General features: G+C 35.6%; 1 protein-coding gene across 1 annotated transcript; it reads right to left on the reverse strand.

Moving 5' to 3' along the window:
* Positions 1-1,782: 1,782 nt before the first annotated feature.
* Positions 1,783-10,739, reverse strand: LOC118754401 (ras GTPase-activating protein-binding protein 2-like). Its single transcript, XM_036489270.1, has 3 exons — positions 8,851-10,739; positions 8,543-8,793; positions 1,783-2,549 (listed from the first exon to the last, which is right to left on the reverse strand). The coding sequence occupies exons 1-3, from the start codon at positions 10,526-10,528 to the stop codon at positions 2,130-2,132; spliced, it is 2,349 nt and encodes a 782-aa protein (XP_036345163.1). The 5' UTR covers positions 10,529-10,739; the 3' UTR covers positions 1,783-2,129.
* Positions 10,740-11,148: the final 409 nt, after the last annotated feature.

The raw sequence follows: 11,148 nt of genomic DNA on the forward strand, positions 1-11,148 counted from the left end.
AAATAAACATCTATGTAATATTTTTTTTTTTCAAATATGGAAAATTTCTGCAATGAACGTGAATGTTAGAAGATTGAGCTGCACGAAATAGTAAAAAAATATGTGTATCTTGATATGTTGCCTAAATCGATAAATTCATTCTTAACATGCTAATCAATGCTATGCGCAGAAATTTTGTTTAGTATTAAGTTTTTGTTGAGCAAAATGAAACAACAGATTTATTTAAATAATTTTATTTTTAACGTTTTTTTCAGGATATTTGTATGAGTTTTTGTTTGTTATAAATGAAGCATTGCTATTATTATTCATGTATTTATAAATAAGTTAAATAATTAAGTTGGTATGCTATGGATAAGTTCTTAAAACTTTTGCGACCTGAAAAAATATTTATTTTTATACTTAAATGCTGGTGTGATATTAATGATTTTAATCCTTTTTATTACATAAACGCTAAATAAAACAAAAAATAATGACGACGGCGTAAAAATCAAGCTTGTCAGATTATGAAATTACTGAAGTAGGAGTAAAAAACCACAACAAGTTATGTAATTGTTTTCAAATATATCAATTCGACATGGATTTTTTTAATAATTTTCGCTGTAAATTAAATCTGCAACCAAATAAATGTCAGAGCTGGTTTCAAAGAGCCAAGCAAGGCCTTCATGTCCTTTTTAGCGTTAGTACAAAATCTTTGGGCAAAACATGCCTCGGAATCTAGAAAAAAGGACCGACGCCTTGCATTAGTGCACTTCGAATAAGTTATTTTGACCAAATAATCTTTCTAAGACTAAAATTTAGGTAAACGTTTTTTCAATGCGGTAACAAAATTCATTGCCTTCCGAAGAGTCTACGACATTCGTGTTCGATTGACTGAATCGTTTTGAACCGAGTGAAAAAAAAACACAATAGACATAAATTATCTGAACCATTGCCATAATCAGCTCTGAAATGACATTTTGTTTTAAATCAATTAGAAACAACTAATGTATTTTTATAATAAAAATTATTATGCAATAAAAAATTGGCTAATAAGAAAATAGTACCTTTTTATTCTTTTAGAGCGGCGATATAGCACATGTGAAAATTTTTCCCGCACTGTATGACTCAATCCGTTTTCTGCCGTTAACTAATTAAGAAATCTTCAGAATTTATATCGAACATTGTTCCACTTTTTTAACTCCACTCATAATCCATATATTTGATTCCAGAGATTTATACAAAACTTTATTTTTTTTTTAGTTTTTTTATATTTTTCGATTTTTTCTGGTATTAACTTTAAATGTACGAACATTACTTACTTTATATTATATTTTTTCAATTTATTTTAACGCTTTTATTCGGCTTTACAAGTCTTTCTTTTGCTTTTTATTGCATATTTTCATTTTTAATTAGTTTATTATTTTTGTTTATTACGATGATTCTTATTTTTTTAATTCCGTATATTTTGTTTATATTATTTGTAAGCTAATATTTATTTATTCTTATGATTGGGGATTTTTTAGAGTTAAAATATCCAAATTAAAATACGTACATAATAATAGCGATTTTATTTATTCGGGTTTTGAATTCTAGAGAAGAGAGAATGCTTAGTTTTGTTGTTTTTCTTGTTTTGTTTTGTTTGTATAAATTAAAATATTAAATAAAAATTTACTTCAATATATAAAAACAATAAACTAAATTTTGTGAGCAATGTAGTACAAGAGAAAACATTATACCGTAATGTGGAAGAAGTATGAATGAAAACAATTTGAGAGAGAAATTGGTATAATGAAACAATAATAATTTAAGTTTGTCATACAAAAGAAAATAGTTGCATGGTTTGATTTGTATTTTTTTTTCGAAAATTTCCGATTTGGGTTGTATTTGTAATTCCTGCTTGCTTTCCATTTCTTTTACTTTGGAAGCAACAGCATTTCCACTAATACAAAAATAATAAAAAATTTCTGTTTCCTAAAGTCATCATCACGACGCAAATCAGTTTTTTTTAAATTCATATAATCTTATAAAGATTACTGCTGTGTCAAATTTTCCTGTATTGGTGGTGTTGTTGTCGTTGATGTGGTCGCAACTGCAGCGTTTACGGTGTTGTAGCGCGACGGTTGTTGTGGATGATAAAAGAATATTAATGGTTAGCGACGTGTGCCGTAGCTGCTGCTGCCACCACCTCCTGATGTCTGTGTGCTGTTTTGATTGCCTCCGCGCACTTGTGGACCACCACCATTCGTTGGACCACTGCGATTCTCACTGCGATTGAAACCACCGATACGTGGACCCCCGCCGGTAGATTGACCTCGAGACATGCTGTTAGTATTGGTACCACTACCGCCAGTGTTGCGCATCATGCCACTTGTTCCACCAGCAGAGTTTGAGAGGGAACGAGTTGGTGGGCCACCGCTCATGTTGCGCTGTGAATTGTTAATATTACCGCCCATGCTGCTACCGCCCATCGGCTGTCGTGGTGGCATATCGTTTGGACGTATGATGCGCGGCTTTTTCTCTTCTACGTTTAATTTTTGACCATCGGGAGAATTATCGGGGAAGTAAAGCGGCTGCGAAAAAGTAATGGAATTTATAATAAGATTTTAGTTTAGTGTTGAGTGTGTTTTGAGACATAAACATAATTGAGACTATTGCTGAATCCATCGTAAGAAATTTACTAATCCGAAAGCTCGCTATGAACACGAAGTGAACTGGAAAACGTTGTTACCAGATTCGAATGCAACACTGAATTTTCTAGCTAATCAAACTTGGAGTAAAGGCGGATTCATCGTTTTAGTTGAGAACTTTTCTTCCAAGCGGTTGTTGTTCTGTTTCTCTCTCTGGGAAGTCAAGTTCAGAACTACACCTTTTCCAACCGTATTTCAGAAAAACACAAATGCATTTCAGAAAAGGCCAAATGAATTTCAGAAAAGGGCAAATGTATTTCAGAAAAGCTCAAATGTATTTCAGAAGAGGCCAAATGTATTTCAGAAAAAGCCAAATGAAATTCAGAAAAACACATTCGGCATATTCTGAAATTCATTTGAACTTTTCTGAAATACATTTGTGTTTTTCTGAAATACTGCTGGAAAAGGCGTAGAACGATAAATCCGCCATAACTTTCTATTGGACCTAAAGCTTTTGAGTAATTTAATTTGTCGATTGTTATGGATTTGTTCACTGAAGCACGTAAGAAAAACATTAATTAAGTTAAATCATTTTCCATTTGAGGCAAAACTTACGTATAAAAGATAGGTATGTGATAATTTTTCCACATATCCTTGACAAACAATATTCCATAGTTGCAAGAAGAACATAATACAAAAGCTCCTTTCCATAAACCGACATTTTACATATCGTTCCCTTTATATCAGGGTCCGAGAACGCGTTCCGGTTTTGCTTTAGTTATGTATGAAAACAAAATGTATTGTCAAGAACATTCCACTAAAAAATCCAAACAAAATACTGAGAACAGTATGAACGAGAACAAAAGGTGCCGGAACGTTCTCAAGAAGAACATATTGAGAATGAGAATAAAAGCATCGAGCATGTTTTCGATGAGGTACAATAATTACAGGTAATGTCTTCCCAGAGAGCGCTATATTCCGATCTGCCTTATTTAAAAAATATCATTGTTGCCCACACTAAAACGTTTACTGCTAGGGAAAAGGGATATTTCCATACCCCATATACCGCAGTGGTGTAGTGGTAAGCAGTGCGCGCTTTCACTCATCAGCAGCTGGGTTCAAACCCTGGTCAAAGCAACATCGCAAAAAAATATAGAAAAAAGATTTTTTCTTAACAGCGGTCGTCCCTCGGGGTGACAGGTAATAACGGAGTAATACGAGTTAATCAACAGAAGTGAAGTCAATTGACTTTATTTCCCACCCTGGTGCGAAATATAGTCAATTGACAGTATTACCGTTTCAAAAGCGAAATAAAATCCATTGGCATTATTGCCCTTTCAAACATTAAATTTGCTTAGCTTCGCGGCGGCCCACGTCCTGGCGCCACATCTCGCTACGTCGCGGCCACCCCCTACCCCCTCTCCCACCGTGCTGTAACGCAGGTAGATTTTATTTTTTGTATAAGTTGAAATACAATTTTTATATATTTCACATATCGAGGGCTTATATTCAATAATAGGTGCGTTCGTTTAAAATCTCCAGTTCTCTCACAAGAGAAAAATATTCCAAATAGTACGCGAACAGAAAATTTGCAGAAACTTGCAAGTTAGACGAACTGCTGATATAATTTTTGTTTACATTCAAAAGTGTAAAATTTAAAACGTACGAAAAGTCATCACAAAGTGTTATACTGACACAGTTTATTGATTAAACAAATAACTACTTATTTCTTACAAGTTTAATTAGTCGCATTTTGTAATTTTTAACTTCCCAACCATCAAATTCAATTTTGTGATTTGCGTAAATGCCAACCAGCTGTTTTTGATCAGCTGTTTTCCTGTTGGCAAATTGCTGTTGGCAAAAATTTTTCCAGCAGAAACCAGCAGCTCCCCACAAAATGAAATGTCACTTTGCTCTCTCAATTTGCCCTACTTTGCAAGTTTTTTGCGTACGCGAACGCAAAACTTGTAAGTTTTGGTTAAACATGAACAATTAACAGCTACGCGAACGCAACTATTACCCAAAACAAATTTTTACTGGATGGCGTTCGATAACGACAAAAAATTATCCAACACACAAAAATTGAGAGAGCAAGCATTCATTTTGATGCAAGAGAAGCGTTCATTTTGTACTGGCAAAATTTTAGTCATCAAAAATTATCCAACACGAAAACATGATCACAAAACATATGGTTGCAATTTCTGTAACAAACAAAATTGCATTTTCCGAGTTTTAGTATTTATATGCTTTTTGGCTGCCTGCTATGTGACTTTATGATAGCGCCAACTAGTTTTTACTTATAGAAATGTTCCTGGCGAACACTGAACGTTCAGTTTCCTTTTTTCTTCTATGGAGGCAACATGAATTTCAGTTTGTTTACAAATAAAACATAAACAAAGTCAGCTGGTGTGTCTTCTTCTTCCGGTTTTTGCAAGCAATGGCTAATTTCCTGTTCGTTTACTTTTTTGCTTTTTCATCTCTTTGGGAGATAATTTTCGCTTACTCTCTTGATTTTGATTGTTGGCTGGTGTTGGCTAATTTTGTTATCGAACGCAACTACTATTAGGTTCATTCCTTATCTTTTTGACCTAAAATCTGAAAAGTGTCAAAATGCCAGAGCGTAAACAAAATGCTCTCACTAAAAGAGAATAACAGGAAAAAGTAAAGGATGGCAACAACAAAACTAACGTCAAATAAGTATAGAAATGTATGTACAAAACACATTCACACAAGCACAATAAACACTTCCCAACAAGCATTTCAGTAAACGTTTTTCAAAATAACTTAAATTAAGTTTGCTATAATAAGCGTTAAATAAGCATTTTTAATATTAAGCTTATTAAAAGTTTTTTCAAATAAACCTTTAATAAGTTTTGAGAGCGAATGTTTATAAATAACTTAAACTTATAAATGAAATGTAAATGCCAACGACATAAAGTAGTAAATATAAAATTTTTTCAATCGTAAGTGACGTGTTTACGTTTTTTAAAATATATTATTAAAAGAAAAAATTAAATAAAACCGATGTGGTAAAAAAAAGTCCAATCCAGGACCCGCTGCGCTAATCGGTGGAGCATTCGAGTCTTCAAATGATGAGTTCCCCTTATCCTTTCTTAGTTTAACATTCAGTTAAAAATGTATTAAATTTTTTTCAGAAAAGTTCATCAATGAGAATGGCGGCGATGAAGCGGAATATATAGCTGCATCGATGTCGCTTTTCCAATTTGCCAATAACCGCAAGTAATTGAAAGCACGCAACAAGATGTAATAATTAACTTTTTAATGCTTAATTTGTATGTGTTATTGTGAATTTGTATGCTAAAATGTCTATTCCCTATTTATATTTTCGCGACTGTAGATGAGTCCGCCGAAAATTCGCATTTCGTTTAGTTTCTAGATGTTAAGCAATCTATGTATGAGTTTTTTATGAAATATCTTTAAATAAAGGGTTATAAAAATGTTTATAAAAAGCTTTCTTTTGAAATTTTTTAGTAAGTTTTATATTCATACGCTTATAAAAAACTTTTTTTGAACCTTTATTATAAGTTTACACTTTTACGCTTATAAAAAGCTTTCTTTTGAACATTTATTACAAGTTTATATTTCTACGCTTATAACCAATGTTCCTTTTCGATTATATTACGCTTACTTTCAAGCGTTTTATAAACAAAAAATCAACGTTTTGTAAGCTTAATGTTTATAATTGAAAACTTAAAAAAAAACCTTCTTTAAGTTTATTTTGCTTGTTGGGTTACTACATCAATTATTTTTTGCCTCCTTCCAATTTCAATTCATTTTTTTTTACTTTTTTACATTATAATCACTTTTTGCGTATTCCTTAATTTCCGTTAATTTAAATTCAGTTGAGTTTGGCACTTTTCAAGATTTTGCCAGCAAAAATTGTTCTCACTAAATCTGACTACTTCGGACTGAAGTGTTGCTCTCATTTTTGCCGTCATTTTCGATTTAAGGAACGCTTTTTGGACTAAATCTGACGACTTCGGACTTTTTCTGACTATTTCTGGGAGATAAGGAACGCAACTATTGTAAATTGGAAGTCAGAAGTAATATATCAGTGATGACAAGTAAAAAGTCCCAGACGGTTTCTAAAATCACAAATTAGTTTTTGTGCAAATTGCAGATAGACATTTTCACACTATGTTAGCCAAATTTCTAAGCTTTCAGTTAAACAAAGAATAATAACGCGATCTCTCCCGGGGATACAACAAATTCCTTAATATTCACAAAAATTAACAAAAAAATACTCGTTGAAAACCGCCATTTCCGTTACATTTAAATTGAACTTTTGCTTAATAAAAGGATTAAAAAAATTTACCCTTAAATGCACGATTACCTTCTGTATGCGGATCCATCACTACTTTTTAAGAATATAATGCAGAAATCAAAATATGGCGGAAATTCGTTCCAAAATAAATCAAAATATTAACTTAAAACCGTCACGATCTTTCTAGAGAGCGAAAATTTATTTATAAGCAGTGTTCGAATATTCTGTTTCCGGTCAACAGTGGGCGTTCGCTGTGCAAGAAAAGTGATGAGGACTGGGAAATGTTATTTGGAATGTTCTCTATCGAAAGTGACTAACTTTTTACGTTTTCTCCGAAATTTTGTCAAATTGGTTTTTGGCCGACAAAACCGTTGAAACGTGCAAGGTCTGGCATGTAATTTTGGCAGAATTTGAAGCATTTAAAGGGTTATTGGAACGAGAGATTGATCGCAAACAAAATGGGAAGAAAAGTTCTAACATACAAAGCGTTAAAAACACATGCACGTATACGTATTGTTGAACATAATTTTTTGTTTTTTAATATAATATATTATAGTCGACTGGGTAAAAGATTGTTGTAAGCGCAATTTTGACGATTTTTAGTTCTAGATGCAGTTATATATTTTGAAATACGGTCTTTCGATTGGTGTTATTGGTTTTCAGATATCTCCTTTAGTTTCCGAGATATTGACAATTTTTTCTATAATTAAGTAACAATTTAGTTAGTGGTGCAGTCATATTAAACTAATCAATATCTTAAAAATGACGTTCTCCATTTTTGGATATCTCCTTTAGTTTCCGAGATATTGAGTAAAAAGTGTCGTTAATTTAGTAGAAATTTTGATCACATTTTGTCGTATTTCATACAAAGTGGCTTCCAAATTGCGGTCAAATGGCGCTTACGACAAAATTTTTCTAAAGGAAATCCTTCATAAACTCAAAACTAATTAACAATAACCATTACCAACCAACCAACCAATTAACCAACTAGTAACATTTTCAGAGACTTTGGAGAAAATCTATCTTCGCGGTTTTGAGAAATTGTATTCCAAACTTCAATCGCGATTCCCCACAACCTACCGAAATTAACATACGACAATCGTTTACCCAGTCGACGATATGTAAAAGAATGTGCCAGTTCTTGACAGCTGTTATAAATGTATGATATGATATGCTTAGTGGCAAAGGATTCTGCTACTGATTGGTAATAGGATGTGCAAGCGGTTACGACATGATGTCTGTGAAGTAGTACTTTCAGCACGGTAGCAAAATCATCAGATATCAAACTGACCGGTGCCATACCCCAGCGCAGAGGCTTCACATTTTCGGTGGTTGCTTTTTGAAATGAATTAGTCTATGGGCTTTGTAGTAGTGGTTTGTTTGGGTTGGTGTTTTTGTTTCCGCTAAGCATTTGTGTGCAATATTTTAAAAACTCATGTCACAGGCCAATGAAAACAATCGGAACAAGATGAACTCGCCTTGTAAACAGTTTCAATTTGACATTATAAACCGTGACGCGAATTAAAAAAAATTGATCACCTGATCTAATAACATCACCTTAGATTCAGTGTTAGCATTTTTTTGAAATTTTGAAAATTCAATCTTTGATAGATTTTTAAATAGCCTTAAAAGGGTAAAACTATTTACTTACACATTGGGACAAGCAATTTTGAACTGACTCAGCATCTTCGTAAGTAATAAAGCCGAAATTCTGTGGGTTCCTTGCACCAGGTGGTAACTTGCCACTACTCGCCTTGGACATAACCCGAAGCTCCAGTACCTGACCGAAGCGACTAAACAATGCTTTCAGCTCTTCTTCTGAAGCATGATGTGGTATATTACCCAAGAATAGCTGTTGGTTGTCAGATTGTTGCGCATTGCTGGTGCGGCGCGGCTCATATTCTAACAAAAATAAACATACAATCAGATAGGAAGGAAAGGTTATCATTATTTATTTACCTTTATTGATTCGGGTTGTATTGCTACGCTGCGGCAGTGGACCGCCTTGTGAAACCGAACCAAAATTGTTGTTATCTAGCCGCAATGATGAAGAATCGCTGTTGCGCGTATTGTAAACCGAGAGCGAAGAAGTAGTGTTGGTGTTGGACTGTGAGTATGTGGTAGAGGAAATGGTTGTCGTCGACTGATACGTATTATTAGACGATAGCTGCTGTTGTTGGAGTTGCTGCTGTTGCTGCATGGCAGCAGTAACGAAACCGCTCGGCGAGGATGAAGTCGACTTAAAGAGATTTGCATACGTTTTTGGTTCGTTCTGTTGTTGTTGTTGCTGTTTAGCGGCTTCATACTTTTCCTGTTGCTGTTGTTCATTAATCGCCTTAAAATCATCAACAACTTGTATATTATCAGCTGCTGCTGCTAATATATTAGCCGATCCTGTGCGAGGGTCTGATTCAACACCACTGGTCAAATGAGGACTAATGCCACCATCTTCGAACTCTACGGTCGTTGGTTGTTGTGATGCCAGCGTTTGTGCAACCAATGGCTGCGGCAATGGCTGTTGTTGAAGTACATGCGGCTGCAACAGGGCTGATTGTTGGAAGCCGGTTATATTTGCAGCCGAGTTCTGTGGAATTGTAGTGGATGCAGCAACTGGCACAGCAGCAATGCCAGCAGCAGGGACAGTTTGAGCGGCAATAACGGGTGTCGGTACATTAACGCTACCTCCTGCGGACTGCGGGACCACAGGGGAAGCAGTCGGTGCGACTAGTTGTTGTTGTCCTGCACCTGGTTGCTGCTGCTGCTGCTGATTTGCAGCCGACAATATATCCTCATGGCCAACAACGCCATTCAGCTGCACCTGTTGTGGTACACTAGGGGTGGGTGCTGCAGCTGAAAATTGTGCAGCCAATGGCACGGCGGCTGCTCCTTGCGGTGGTGCTGTGGCTGCCAATAAAGGCACAGGGCGGCCACCAGCAGCTGGCACTGAATAGTAAATAGCTTGTTGCTGTGGTGCACCGCCTGTAGCCTGTGCGCCTAGCTGTTGCTGGGGTAACACCGCAGCACCTGCTGGTGTGGCCACTACCTGCGCTGAAAGCTGAGCTTGTTGAATTGGTTGCTGTTGCTGTGGTTCCACAGTTACAGCCCCCGTTCCAGCGCCCACTTGCAATACGACTGGTTCACTTCCGGGAGCAGCAGTAGAAGCTAGAGCCGGCTGTTGCTGTTGGTCATGTTCATCATCGTTTTCTGACCGCGTTTCTCCATCATTTTCCTCATCCGAATACATGTCCTGGTAACGGAAGATATCATTGTGAACGTAGTACTTCTTCGGCGACTGGGATGCTAAGACAAAGGTCTGAGTAAAACGGCGCATAGGTTGGCCATCATTCGACAACTCGCCAGTCACCTGAACAACAACACCATTGCCTAAGGTCGCTTGAGCATCCACTTGGCTTATTTTGGCATGACAATCATGAAAGTTTAACTGCTGAATGCGATTGTGGATATTGCGCTGGCCAACAACCAAAGTCGATTCGCCATGTATAAACGAAGAGTTGTTATTGTAGAAACGATGTAAATGGTTTGGCGCACGGTTAAGTAGAGTATAGTATTGGCGCACGAACTCGCGGCCAACAGATTGTGGAGATGGTTGTTGGGATTGAGTTGCATCCATTACCATTGCGTTTTACTTTTAATCTTGCGCTGTCTGGCGGATTTGCTTGCTTTTGCTGTTTTCTTTATTGAAATATTCCTTCTAGTGCCGAAATTCGTATTTGCAGAGAGCAAGAAATGTGGGAAAATCTCGTGGATTATTTGCAGATCGATGATGACAATGAATATCACTTGAAGCGTTCACCGGTGAGGAGGCGTAAAAAAACACGATTATGGGTTTGAACAGGTTATACTAAAAAAAAAATAAATAATAGTTTTTAGTTTTAGTTTCAGCAAAAATTTTGAAAAACAAGACAATGTAAATTACATTTTTTTCATAAGTTGCTTATCGCAACAGTGTAAATAGAGTGTGTTTAAAAAAAGGTTGTTGGTTCATTAATTTTAGAAATTATGGATCGTTTATATTATAAGCAACTATTAATGGATTCTAAATAACGTCGCTACCATGTCAAACTATCGAATGTGCGAAATTGGTTTTTCAATTACAATACCTCGCGCATGCATTTACGCAAATGGGCAAATCGTCAAATTGCGAGTCGTTTTAGAAGCAAAGGATACTGACTTTAACAAAGTGTCGAATTCCACACTTTTTCTAAAAACACTTTTTACAACAGTTTCTTTGCCCAT

The sequence above is a fragment of the Rhagoletis pomonella genome, unplaced genomic scaffold (genome assembly GCF_013731165.1).
Source record: "Rhagoletis pomonella isolate Grant_MI unplaced genomic scaffold, Rhpom_1.0 Rhpom_scaffold_03837, whole genome shotgun sequence".
NCBI lineage: Eukaryota > Metazoa > Arthropoda > Insecta > Diptera > Tephritidae > Rhagoletis > Rhagoletis pomonella.

Bases quoted from the DNA above. Each gene is read 5' to 3' on its own strand.
- LOC118754401 (XM_036489270.1), bottom strand. From the start codon at position 10,528: ATGGTAATGGATGCAACTCAATCCCAACAACCATCTCCACAATCTGTT. The intron at 8,794-8,850 runs GTAAATAAATAA...TATTTTTGTTAG, and splicing joins TACAACCCGAATCAATAAAG to AATATGAGCCGCGCCGCACC. The intron at 2,550-8,542 runs GTAAGTAAATAG...ACTTTTTCGCAG, and splicing joins AAAATTGCTTGTCCCAATGT to CCGCTTTACTTCCCCGATAA.